The sequence below is a fragment of the Balaenoptera borealis genome (genome assembly GCF_965194805.1).
Source record: "Balaenoptera borealis genome assembly, chromosome: 4".
Classification (NCBI taxonomy): Eukaryota; Metazoa; Chordata; class Mammalia; order Artiodactyla; family Balaenopteridae; genus Balaenoptera; species Balaenoptera borealis.
Window position 1 is genome coordinate 123,869,631 of NC_138861.1, and position 13,829 is coordinate 123,883,459.

Consider the following 13,829-nt stretch of genomic DNA (forward strand, 5'->3'; position numbering starts at 1 on the left):
TTTGTAACTGATGATAAAAAATATCTTCTTATTATATAAAACTTGGAAAGAAGCAGGAAATAAAAAACAAAACACACAGTTTCATCTCCCAGAGGCAATATCTTTTTTCCTTTTAAAAACCAATTTGTCATATTTCATTCTATTTTTATATTTTCTCTTATGTAGTTGGAATAATTATGTACACACACGTTTATATCCTGCTTTATCTTCAGTGAATACTCATAAGCATTTTGCCAGACCGCTAGAAATTCTGCATAAGTATCCACGGTACCAAACACACCACAGATTAATTAATATTACCATAGTGTTGGGCATATAAGCTGTTTATAATTTTTCACTATTTTGAATATTGGTTCCATAAATATCTTTGTTCACACTTTTTGTCCCTGTTTTAAATTCAAAATCCACGCCCATGTCAAATTTTTATAACTAGGAACATAGGGTTAAAGTAGTGATTTGAACCTTTGGAAACACTTCCTGGTATATAACTGCGACCCAAACCCCTGCTGTCACCACCACTCTGAAAGTCTGTCCCCATTTATACTCCATCAGGTGGTGGGAAAAGTCACTATTGTCCTGCAGTATCTGTGCCCCTTTGGTGATCAGCGGAGTTTTTATCCCTGCTGATTTGATCGGTAGAAAATCCTCCTATATTCAGATTTGCACACAATTAGTGGACATCAACATGCTTTCATTAGTTTACTTGTCATTTATATTTCCTCTTTTGCTAATAGCTCAGTTCCTTTACCTATTTTTCCACTTTTCAACCTTATCTTCTCAATCTAAATTAACTTTTGACACGTTTTACAAATATTTTTCTGTTTTTTGTCTGTTTTATTTTGGCTTTAAAAAAATTAAAGTATATTAAGTTTCATCTATTTAGGTAGCCTAATCATTTCACTTTTTCATTTCAATGACTTCCCCTGCTTTTAAACTTAGATCTTTCCAAACAGAGATCAAACTCTTTTCTGCATTTAACACTTTCATTCAAGAGGACCTCACTAGTATGGTATAAGGGGAAAGTTGAGAACTGATTTTTTTCTCCACCCAAATAGCTAACTTACTGACCCACGTTCTTTGCACAATAAGCCTTCACACCCTATTTGAAATCTTTATTTTTATTTGATCAAAGTGACTTCCTTTGGGGGCTTCCCTAGTGGCGCAGTGGTTGAGAATCTGCCTACTAATGCAGGGGACGGGTCCGAGCCCTGGTCTGGGAAGATCCCATATGCCGCGGAGCAACTGGGACCGTGAGCCACAACTACTGAGCCTGCGTGTCTGGAGCCTGTGCTCCGCAACAAGAGAGGCCGCGACAGTGAGAGGCCTGTGCACCGCGATGAAGAGTGGCCCCCGCTCGCCGCAACTAGAGAAAGCCCTCGCACAGAAACGAAGACCCAACATAGCCAAATAAATAACTAACTAAATAAATAATTTAAAAAATAAATAAATAAAAAAGTGACTTCCTTTAATACCTATGGTAAACTTTAAATTTAACATTAGAACCCTTTCTTCAAATAAAATTTTATCTAAGAGGCAAACCCCTAAAAGAGATGAAGATAAAGTTGAGCTGTGCTGGCTGGAAAGGGAAAAGGCTGCCAGACGGTGCCTCCTAATCGCTTTCTCGGTCCCATCACCTCTTCAGAACTGCGAGGAAAAACATCCCTTAAGCCAAAGTGCACTATTTATGTGCTTTCCTGTTTCTTGTGTCTTTGCTCTCATGGATTGCTCTGCCTGGAATGCCTTCTCTCACATGGAGGCGCCAGAGGGTCAGGCTTCTGTGCACTGACAAAGAAATCCCCAGTCTTCCCATCAGAAGTCTCATCTTCTCTCTCTGACATCTTAATTACATTTATTTCTCTCCTAGAGGCACTTGAGTCATTTATACGTTGAAATGAAGCTACTGTGGGTGTATCAAACCTGGCGTTAAATATACATGAGTCAGGTACATTGAAGAATGCACTCATATAGAAAATACTTTGTCATATGCATGAAAGCAAAATAAATGTGCCTCTACTCACGTGTAAGCTTCAAAGTCCCCACTGTTGATAGCTTCGATGAGTTGTTCAGTAACTTTGATAATCTCTTGCTTTCGTGCTAAAGGCAAAGATAAGGAGTTGGGTGAGAATAAAGGGCAAAAGCCATATAAAATTACTCTAATGACACTGCTATTTTCCTTAAACAGGGTGTTACCAGTTAAGACACATCCCTCTCAGAATCTTGGTGTTATCCTCTCTACAATCTTGCTGCTCAAAGTGCACAGATCAACATTAGGTCCTTCTTCTGGGAGCCTGGCAGAAACACAGATTCTCAGGTCCTACTCCAGACCTACAGATTCAGAATCTGTATTTTACCAGGACCCTCAGGTAAGCATGTTCACGCTGGGGAAGCACTGCTGCCCTCCCTTTGTTAGAAAACAACAGTCACCCAGAAGGTCAAGGCTATATTTTTAAAAAGTAGTTCTTATTACCTTTACCAACATGATTGAGTTTATTAGCATTTTTGTGTTATTTTAATCTGTCTTCAGAGTATAGCGGACATCTTGCATTGAGACACTTAACTTTAATTATTTGCATTTTTTTTTATTGTTCAGCTCATCTAACCCTACAAAAGAGGGTGCTAACACTGTAACTGCCATCATATTTAGATAAATGGCCTTCCATAAACTGTAAATTGGAAAAACAAGGTATGAATCAATGCCGTGGATGGAGATGGAAGTCCCCCCGTATGGCTGTCAACTCTGACAACAAACATGATTTGTTTCTATTCCTAGCCCATAATCAGTAAAATTATTAATAGTTGGCTTGGCTCAAATCCCATCTACTTCATCTGCCTCAAGTGTTCTTTCCCTTTTTGGAAAGCCTACCTTGTATTATTCATTTGGCAATTAAGCATATGCTATATACCATGACAACTTCTTTAGTTAAATTATTGTTTTAAATTGTTACTAAACTTGGTTTACTGTGTAATGTCTTCCTAGTTAAATTAAAAGCTCCCTGTGGGCAAAGAACATGTTATTTTTTTGTATCCTCGAAAAAGCTTTATCCAATGTCTTTAATAAAACAGATGCTCAATAAGTTGAATTTGATCAACTGATGTTGATAACCTTTTCCTGATTTCAGAACAGTATTCTCTTACTAAGGAAATAAAGGCATAAAATATTTTAAAAATTAAACGTAATTGAATTTTGTTTAAAGAACATTGTGATACTTTCTTAAATCACTGGAAATAAACTGGGGGTAATCACCAAAAGTTATTTCCATCTATCTTAGTGAGGCTGCTATTCATCATAGAAAAAGCTGAAGTCTGGTTTTAGTTCTTATTGATTAAAGTCAACCAGTTTGCATTTCTAATGAATCTGATTTTTTTTAGCAGATTCTTAACCACAAACTTAAAGTTTATATTCACTTTCAAAACTCCAGGTTATTCCCCTCATTACTGAACTGCAGGAGACTGAGCCCCCTTGGGCTTTGGCGACCCCATCTGGGCAGTGTTTATTTGTTGGTTGATTTTGCTGTGCCAGGTACTTCCTTTCCCATTTGCTATCATTTTGTATTACACATGCTGACCCTTTTCCCTTCCCCTTCTTTTCCTTGGGAAAATACAATGAATAAAGACTTATTGGTACCGAAGAAAAAAAACAAAAAACCAAAAACCTCCAGGTTATCCAGGTTGTGATATTCCTTATTTAAAACAAAAGTCCTGGTGCTTTGTGATCACCTAGAGGGGTGGGATAGGGAGGGTGGGAGGGAGGGAGATGCAAGTGGGAAGAGATATGGGGATATATGTACATGTATAACTGATTCACTTTGTTATAAAGCAGAAACTAACACACCATCGTAAAGCAATTATACTCCAATAAAGATGTAAAAAAACAAAAAACAAAAAACAAATGTTCTGTAAACCTAACTTGACTTTACTGAGACTGTATGAGACTACCTTATAAAATATGGTTTGTCCACAAATGGTTGCTAACAATGTCAAGGTTGATAATATCAAAAAATAATCTCCATACAGGTTAGATTCCATATTCAGTTATTTACATAATTTCATTTATATTGAAAAAAATAACATAAGGTTTCTTAGCTCCTATACACACCTAAAACATTTCTTGTCCATGATCATTTGATGAATGAATAGCTATAATATATCGAACATCAAAGCATACTGACAGAAGTAGTGGCAGGGAATAATTCTGTAATAGGGATGGTGCCAATGGCACATTTTAGCTTAATTTAGTTAGGCAATAAGTGATTCATCTGTCTGTAGCATCAACAGTATGAACATTTGGCAAAAACGCATGACAGCTGACCCAATTCCAGAATATAAAGGACACTGGTGCAGAGGAGCTCAGAAAATGAGATTAGAAAAATGTGACTACCAAAACTTCCTCCTCGTATTAAATCCTCATTTAAAACTAATAGATTTCTTAGGATGCTATGTGGCTAATAGGAAAAAAAAAACTACAGTTTAGAAAACAATGTGAATTTTTTAGAACAAAAAAGAAGGAAAAAAATGAACATAAGATCACTGCCCTTTGAAGAGCTTCATCAGGCTAAGAGTTAGTTTACAAAGTGCGAACAGTTCAGGGTCACCTTCTGAAGTTCCTGAAAGTCTCTAGATTCCTTCAGAAGCATAATATGCAATTAGAAACATCGGTGTACATGGCCACGTCTCACTCTGAACCACTATGGAAACACTCATTAGCTCCTCAACAGTTTGCATCCTACAACTGGCTTAATTTTTGTCCTGCATAATTAAAGCAACACAAATTGCCTTCTTAGTTCTTATGTTCAGAAACAGTGGTGCTGTAGCTGGCAGGACGGCAAATGGGAAGTAGCCAGAATGCTTCTGTGCTGCATCATCATAAAAGCAACGTGCCTCTCTTGGCTCAGGAGGGGCCTGGAACTCAGTAATCTTTAGAGTGCTTATTTCCCTGGAGCAAAGGCGCTTGAGTCAGGGCAGCACATGACAGCTGACTCTTTAAAGGAAAGCAGAAGGCTGGGAATGAATCATTTGTATATAGAAGTCTGTTGTGGTTGGAACTGTTGCCGCAGTGACCTAGAGGAAGGAGGAGGGTTTGATGCTAGCTATATCTCCTCTCGCCAGCAGTGAGGCTGAGGAACAATCACCGCGCAAGGTGCCTGGACGCCTATGTTCTGGGGGGAGGGGTCACTATCCTCTGGCCTTCCCTCTTCCTGAATGTCAAGTGATGGCCACTCCGGATGCCAAAGTGGGGAGAGCTTGAGCGGTGTCACTAATTACCCTGGAGGTGAGGGAAGAGTGTATCAGTAAGGTGTTCCCTGAGTACCAGAAGCTTCTAACCTCATGGCTAGACACTTGATCACAGGGAACTGATTACCAAATAGTTTTATTTATAGAATTGAGGTGCTCAAGCCTATACCCACAGGTCCCAAAGTCGTTTCTGGGGATTTCCAGGTTCCTAGGGGAAAGGCAGGAGAGAAAAGCAAGCGGGAGAAATGCTCCAGATCCTGAGTGCGATTACTTTCCATGCAATTCTGCGAAAGAATTGAGAACACTGTCATGTTCAAATTCATATTTTTTGTCTCTTTATTGTTCTAAAGAAGCCTGCAAGAGAAAGATAAGAGTGTGAATGGGCCCAGTGTTTAAAAAAAAAAAAAAAAAAAAAACCTCAAAAACCAAAAAAACCCCCTGGGAACTGAGAGTGATTATGTAATAAAACAACTGATAGATTTCAACATTTCTCAAGCATTATCAGATCTGAGCATCAGGACAATTTTCTGAGATATGCAGACCGATGTTATCTGGTTAACAGAGAAGTACAGAGTACAGGCACTGCCCAAAGGCACAGAGTTTGCTGATTACTCCTTTCTGCCATCTTGAAATACTCCCCTTTTTTTCTCTTCTCTCTGTTCTCATCATCTCACTCTCATTTGCAATGTGAGAGTTGCAAATTTTGAACATTTTAAATTGAACATTTAAATGTTTCAATTCCTTTTAAAGGCTCGGTCTGAGGCCCTCTTACCATATACTGTTATCCCTATGGTTCTATCTACACCAGGGTTTTAAATTGCTGTCTGTATCCCACGACTCCCAAATTGTTACCTTGTTTCTAGACTTTTCCTCCAGGTCTGTATGTCTGTGCCTATTTTGGAATCTCCGTTTGGATATCTTTAATGCGTCTGGAACCCAACATACCCTAAACTGAGCATAGGAACTTCTGTGGCCACAAACCTATTTGCTCTTCCAGGGACCTCCGTCCTGGTGAACGGCATCATCCACCCAGATGCACGAGCCAGAAAGAAGCCTGAGGATGTTTTTGACTTTCTCACACCCCCACTCCGAATCCAATCCTTCAAGTCCTATTGACTTTGCCTTTTCAAGGCCTTACACATTAGTCCACTTCTTTTCTTCTCACCATCACTCCGGTACAATCACCCATCATTTCTTGTCCAGAAAAATTATCTGAAGAGGGACTATGAAACCTCGTATAATCTAAAGCCTGTCCATCTCACCAGCCCCACTCAAAGGCTACCTTACTTTATCCTCTACACCCCACCCATGGCGCCTTCTCTCAGCAATTCAAAACGACCATGCTTCCTCCTATTGCCAGCTCTTCATGTGAGCTGCCCTCTCGTCTTGGGAAAGTGTCCCCCATTTTTGCCTTCATTTCTTTTATCAGCTTTCAACTCACCTATTATTTCTTCAAAAAATCCTACTTGGAGTCTCATTTTAGGAGACGGTCCCCGTGTTTTAAGTTCACACATATCCTACACCTGCTGTTTAAAAGCACTTGGTACACTTGTATTTACGTACTTCTTTGTGCGTATTTGATCAGTTTTCTCTATTACTATGTTGTAAACTCCAGAGGGGTAGGTACCTCACCATTACAACCCGCATCTAGCATAGTACATGGCATAGAGTAAATGTTCAATACATATTTGAATGAACAAACTCAAGTGCTTTCTTATCCAATCATCCATGAGTCATATAATTTATCCTTAGCAATTACCGTGTTGCTTCCCAGGGTATGTCTTCAGCCTCTTCATGGTTTCTTTTGCTTGTTCTTGGTAATCTCATTTATTCCTCTGGCTTTGACCATCTACTGAAGACTGCCAAATCTCTATGAGGGACCTTAAATCTTTCTGGGTTCCAAGTTCATTTTTGTGACTGCCATCTAAACACTCCCTGTTGTCCTGGCATTTCACACCTGGGGTGCTCAAAATTGACGTCAAGCATCTTCCTTGCAAAACCTGCTGCTTCCCTTGTATTTCTCATCTTGGATGGTGGCATCGTTATCTACTCAGCTGCCTACACCAAAATCCTTGACGCCTCTTTTCAATTCCTCATACAGTTGATCACCGGCTCCTCTTTATTCATCCAAATCTTTCTCAGATCCATTTCTTCCTCTCTGGGCTCATTGCCATTGCTCTGATTCAGGCTGTCGGATGTTCCTAACCCCTCCTGCCCTGAGGTCTCCCCCCTCTCCTCCCACACCCTCTCCTCCCATACCCTCTCCTCCCACACCCTCTCCTCCCATACCCTCTCCTCACCAGCCCCTCCTCTCCTCACTGCTGCAGAATCATCCCTCTATAGAACAGAGCTGACCGTGCTGTCCCCCCACTCTCTGGAGGCCAAAGCTCACACTTCTTTGTTTGTTCTTTAAAGGTGTTCCTACTCTATTTTTTTCCAGCTTCATTTCCCGACACTTCTTTTCCCCCAGGGCTCCCACATAACCTATTCTACAGCTACACCAAGGGGCTCACTCTTTCCCAACTAGTCCTGGCTCATTGATAATTCTGTGCCTTTCCTCTCGCTGTTCCTTCTGCCTGGAAACTCTGTCTTCTGTCTGGAAATCGCCCTCAAAACTTTGCTCCAATGTCACCTCTTCTGTATGGACTTTCTTGAGTGTTCCAGACGCAGCTATTCAATCTCACTGTGGTCCTCCTATAGCATTATCACAGGATGTTCACAGGACTGACCAGGACATGACCACTTTCTACCTTTAACACCTAGTATTGAGTAAATGTCTCTGAATGCATGCACATATGAATACATAAATACATGGATAGACAATGTATATAAAGTTCTGTGTGCATTTTAATACATTAGATAAATGCCAAGTATGGAGGTGAAGATGATCATGTCTGGTAGCAGCCTGGCTGTGCTTATGCGAAGTGGAAAGGCATTCATGGGTCCTGCGTATCTCAAAATCAGCAGAATTACCACCATATATGAGGCCACAGTATTTCCACGGGGAAGTCATCTGTATAGGTCTAGAAAGATTAAACTAGGCACATCTATCAATGTTTAAACTTATAATTTCTTTTAAGAGAGTTGAATGGAGAGAAAGAACCAAGTTATTTGAGCTCAGGCTTTTTCTGAATCTTTGTTCAGATTTTAAATTTATTAGTTTGAGGTGAAACTATTTAATAATAAAACTTATTCAGAAGACTAGTTGGCCTACAATGAGACTTGGGTTAGGAAATAAACTGAATTTATACATGCAAATTGAGATTCACTAAAATGTTAGCAGAGTATCGAATATTAAAACCTTTTAGTGAACTGTGCCTAAAGATTTACTTACTCAGTGATCAAAAGTTGTTTAGCTTTTTTTATATGTATCATCTTAGCTTAGCAATTCTACTCATTTACTCTTTGTCAATATTTATTCTATTTATTCTCTCACATAAATCATACCCGTGTTTTCTTTGGTCAGTCTCCCAAGGCAATAGAAATAAAAGCAAAAATAAACAAATGGGACCTAATCAAGTTTACAAGCTTTTGTACAGCGAAAGAAACCATAACAAAACAAAAAGACAACCTACAGACTAGGAGAAAATATTTGCAAATAATGTGACCAGCAAGGGCTTAATTTCCAAAATATACAAACAGCTTATACAACTCAACAACAAAAAAACAAACAACCCAATTGAAAAATGGGCAGAAGACCTAAATAGACATTTCTCCAAAGAATTCATACAGATGGCCAACAAACACATGAAAAAATGCTCAACATCACTAATTATTAGAGAAATGCAAATCAAAACTACAATGAGGTACCGCCTCACACCAGTCAGAATGAGCATCATCAGAAAATCTACAAACAATAAATGCTGGAGAGGGTGTGGAGAAAAGTGAACCTTCTTACATTGTTGGTGGGAATGTAAATTGGTACAGCCACTATGGAAAACAGTATGGAGATTCCTCAAAAAGCTAAAAACAGAGTTGCCATATAATTCGGCAATCATACTCCTGGGTATGTATCCGGACAAAACTATAATTCAAAAATATACATGCACCCCTAGGTTCATAGCAGCACTATTCACAATAGTCAATATATGGAAACAACCTAAATGTCAACTGACAGATGAATAAAGATGTGATACATATGTATAATGGAATACTACTCAGCCATCAAAAAGAATGAAATAATGCCATTTGCAGCAACATGGATGGACCTAGAGATTATCATACCAAGTAAAGTAAGTCAAAAAGAGAAAGACAAATACCATATGATATCACTTATATGTGGAATCTAAAATATGACACAAACGAACCTATCTATGAAACAGAAACAGACACACAGATGTAGAGAACAGACTTGTGGTTGCCAAGGGGGGTGGGGAGGGATGGACTGGGAGTTGGGATTAGCAGATGCAAACTACTGTATATAGAATGGATAAATAACATGGTCCTACTGTATAGCACAGGGAACTATATTCAATAGCCTGTAACAAACCATATGGAAAAGAATATGAAAAAGAATGTATATGTATGTATAACTGAATCACTTTGCTGTACAGCAGAAATTAACACAACATTGTAAATCAACTATATTTCAATAAAATAAATTTTTAAAAATTTGCTCTATTTAATTTAACTACTACTTCTCCGTTTCTCAGAGTTATTGGGTACCTGCCTGCCAGAGACTTGAAGGACAGGGAGGTCAAGTGACTTACTCAAGTCATCCAGCAAATTCAGAAGCTGTGCCAGGGCTGGAGCTTTATTTGGCTGAGGTACTGTCTGCTGTTTAATTCACTAATCTATGTTCCTTTCCAGCCCATAGTGCCTAATTCAATATTTTGAAATAATAAACTTAAATGAACTACCTAAATGTCTTTGAACTTTCTCTGGGAAGGTGACTGATGACTTAATTACTGAGCCAGAGTTGTAATTAATTAATACACCAATTCCACAAAACTGGGTATCCCATGGTTTTATTGTCTTTTTCCGTGCTTCCATTAACAAAAATAACGCTTGGGAATAGTTTTTATTTTAGGCAAATATACAAATTAGGATCATTTTCATGTTCTGGGTAGTTTTATAGAAAAAGGTGCCTATCAACTCAGCTAAAAAGGTGCCTATTAAACTCAGTTTGGAGTTTCCTGTGCAATTAACAGCTTGTTTCTTAGTGACTATTTTTATTTCACTAGTTTGATATATTAGTTAATATTTGGGAGAGTAATTTCCATTATTTTGGCTTTTAAAATAAAAGTCATCGAAGATTCTGGAGTTGATTGGTTTAATACTCTATTATATAATATTTTATCCAAATATAACACCTGGAAATTACCAAACTTCTAGTCAAGACGGCTTTTCAAGAAATTATTGTAAAGCTCACTTATCCAGAAGTCACTTGTTCAATAACACCAATATTCAGCCTTTTAATTGCTAGAGGCCCTCAAGATTTAAAAGATAAAATAAATTATTCAAATCATCTTTGTACTTTGCTCTATAAAAACCTAACTACTCTTAGTTTCAAGGCATAGATTGTTAATTGGGGAAGTACTATTAGTCTTAGTCCTGTTAAATTGCTATGGTCTGACACTAAATGATTAACAAATATTTAAGAACAGAAAAGTCTGGCATTGTGATCATTTAGTGTAAGTGAAAATAGGTTTAGATTTTTTAAAAAGGTTTGTGAAGGTATCATTGGGTTACAAAATATGGCTGTGTCATTCCTAAGATGAGTCTGAATCTGAAGATGAAAAAAATATTTACTATTTTTTTAAAAGATTAAAGGATGTGTAAAGTATTTATAAAGATTTTCATTAAAAATGGCTTACATAAAAGTTTCAGGGTCTAAAGAAGCTATATATAGTTATATAGAACATTTGCTGATATGAAAGAATTCAGTCCATCCACATTAAAGTAATTGGGTAACTTTTCTGCCACCTGCAGCTGACTTGCAGAAGCTAGAAATAGGACAACATTATGAATACCATTGAGTATTCTAAGTATTAAGATGTTTTATGAATTAGATGGGTGTGGTACCATTTCCAGTTAAGAGTTGACGACATGGAAAAAAAAAAAGATTTTAAGAAACTGGTTCAAAGATTCATATCAACTGCTTAGATTTAAGATTAAAATTGTAGTCTCCGGGCATCAGGTGTATATATTTGCATGACAAGAGAAATACTAAGCATTCTCAAGAGGTGTCTCTTTCTTCCACTGTAGAACCAAGGTGATGGTCAAAACTATTGTCTCGAAAGAAAAATCAGACTAAGAAAAGAGAGAATGAGACTTAGGATTTTTAAATATTTGGAAAGTTATTTTTTGCCTTGTTTTGGGGGGGCTTGTTTTGTCGTGAATGAAATCCAGCTTTCCCCAAATCTTGGAACTGTAATGATTCCAACTAACCCCTCCAATCAATTTTACATGATATTAGCCAAAACAGGGCATGTATCTTTCAGGTCAAAAGTAAATGCCAACCTGCTCATGCTCTGTCCTCAGTATGGATAGGCAGTATAAAACATTGAGAAGGGTTAAAATCTTGTGCAGCCGTGAGTGTAGGCTTTTATTTTTTTCAATGATTTCTACTGCTGTTGCTCAGCTTTTAATTAATTTAGTTTCTTTTAAGTAACTTATTCCTTTATAAAAAGTATAAAATTTGACTTCAATGAAAAACAGAATTCACTATATGCTTAGATAAGTTTATTTATAACTACACTTTCCTGAATAATTTAACTGGTAGATTCAAGAGCGCTCCCTTGGACCAAGAATGCAGGAGGAGCCTAGAAGGCTATCCGCTATCTTTGCTCATTTTGCAAAAAGCAAAAATAAAAAACAAAAAGATCCACCAAAATTAATTGAAGTGTGATGTCTTTGGATTTTTTTGAGAAAGACCCAGGCTGACTACAGTTAGAGTATAAAAAAATGTTATTCTGTGACTACATTTATTAAGTCCCATATATTTTTTTAAGGTCTTTTCCCCTTGTTTCCAGGTTCACACAAGTTCCTAACCGCATTTCAGTATTTCTCACACCAGTGTTTGCTTCAATGAGGTTGACACTAAGCAATTTCCTCACCCACCACTGTACAGATTATACAGATATTTTAACTATAAGAACATCATTTCACTTCTTTGTAAGTGTTAAATAATACTCATCTCATTGTGACCCATTTCCCTTGACGAGACTGACAAGATAAAACAGCAGATCTTACTACTGCTCAAGAATATGCAGCAGGGCTTCCCTGGTGGCGCAGTGGTTGACAATCTGCCTGCCAATGCAGGGGACACGGGTTCGAGCCCTGGTCTGGGAAGATCCCACATGCCACGGAGCAACTGGGCCCGTGAGCCACAATTACTGAGCCTGCGCGTCTGGAGCCTGTGCTCCGCAACAAGAGAGGCCGCGATGGTGAGAGGCCCGCGCACCACGATGAAGACTGGTCCCCACTTGCCACAACTAGAGAAAGCCCTCGCACAGAAACGAAGACCCAACACAGTCATAAATAAATAAATAAATAAATAAAAGAAAAAAAAAAAGAATATGCAGCAGCGTCTGCTGTCATTGTAATTCCATGCTTTCTAGCTAATTCTCATCTTCAGCAACTTTCATTGCAAAGTCTATCATTATCCAATCCATGCTTCCAGAATCATTGAATGGAAACTGCAAGAGCAGATTAGGTTTAGTAAAGTGGAAAAAAGAGAGGCCAATTCACAAAATATGTCATAGAACCCAGTCACACCACACATTGTTCAAAAGAACTAGAGCATCTACAATCAATAGTAAATTAGGGAACTACTGAAAAAAGTTAATGGAACAAATAACGTATCTATAGTTAAGGAATGTTTTTAATTTGGAAAATTATGGGAAATTAATAGACTCTCTTGATAAGTCAACTGTATAATGCATTTGTCTACAGCATTGTAGATCCAAAGGCCAGGGCTCGATGTAATATATGTGCCTATATGCCTAACTTTGATGATCTGATGATTATTACAGCCTTCTGAGATGTCAGACCATGGATTGAAAAGGCATAGCAGTAGTCAGTCTGGATAAATTTATAATGGCTTATCACAACTTGCAAGACATACTTAAGGTCTGGAGGAAAATAACCTCCCATTTTCACCACACACACACACACACACACACACACATTCACAAAATGATGTGAATTCCTGTAACTCTTCTCATGTCCCCATGCATTTGACAGAGAGCAGTGACAAGACTCCTAGGACCAAGAGTCATTTCTGTGATTAGTTACTACATTTTTCAAAACTTAATTTGGGAGGGTGAAAATATCTTATCAGACCAAAAATTCTTAAATGAGTTTTCATGGCTAATGCTTTTTATTAAAGTGATATACCTCACACTGGCACTATATAACCACTTTAGCTCTGGGATATTCTGATCTAAATTCAGCTTAGAGAATTGATTTAAAAGTATGTGGACCAAAAATGTTGCCTACCATTTCAGTAAAGTACGAGAATGTTGTTGCCATCAAGACATCAGCCCCTGCAGCCACCCCTGACAGTGCACCCTGAGGGGAATTCAGGATGGAAAAAACAAGGATACTGGCCCTAGATAGTTAAGATGAATATCAAAGGAATGATTTCAATGAGC

General features: G+C 38.1%; 1 protein-coding gene across 17 annotated transcripts in view; it reads right to left on the minus strand.

Moving 5' to 3' along the window:
- The window catches only part of CAMK2D (calcium/calmodulin dependent protein kinase II delta), a 285,667-nt gene that overhangs the window by 9,365 nt on the left and 262,473 nt on the right, over positions 1–13,829 (minus strand). For all 17 annotated transcript variants that reach the window (XM_082389668.1, XM_082389669.1, XM_082389674.1 and 14 more), the window contains one exon: positions 2,019–2,094. In XM_082389668.1, coding sequence (XP_082245794.1) covers positions 2,019–2,094 — 76 coding nt within the window. The remainder of the gene's footprint in view (positions 1–2,018; positions 2,095–13,829) is intronic.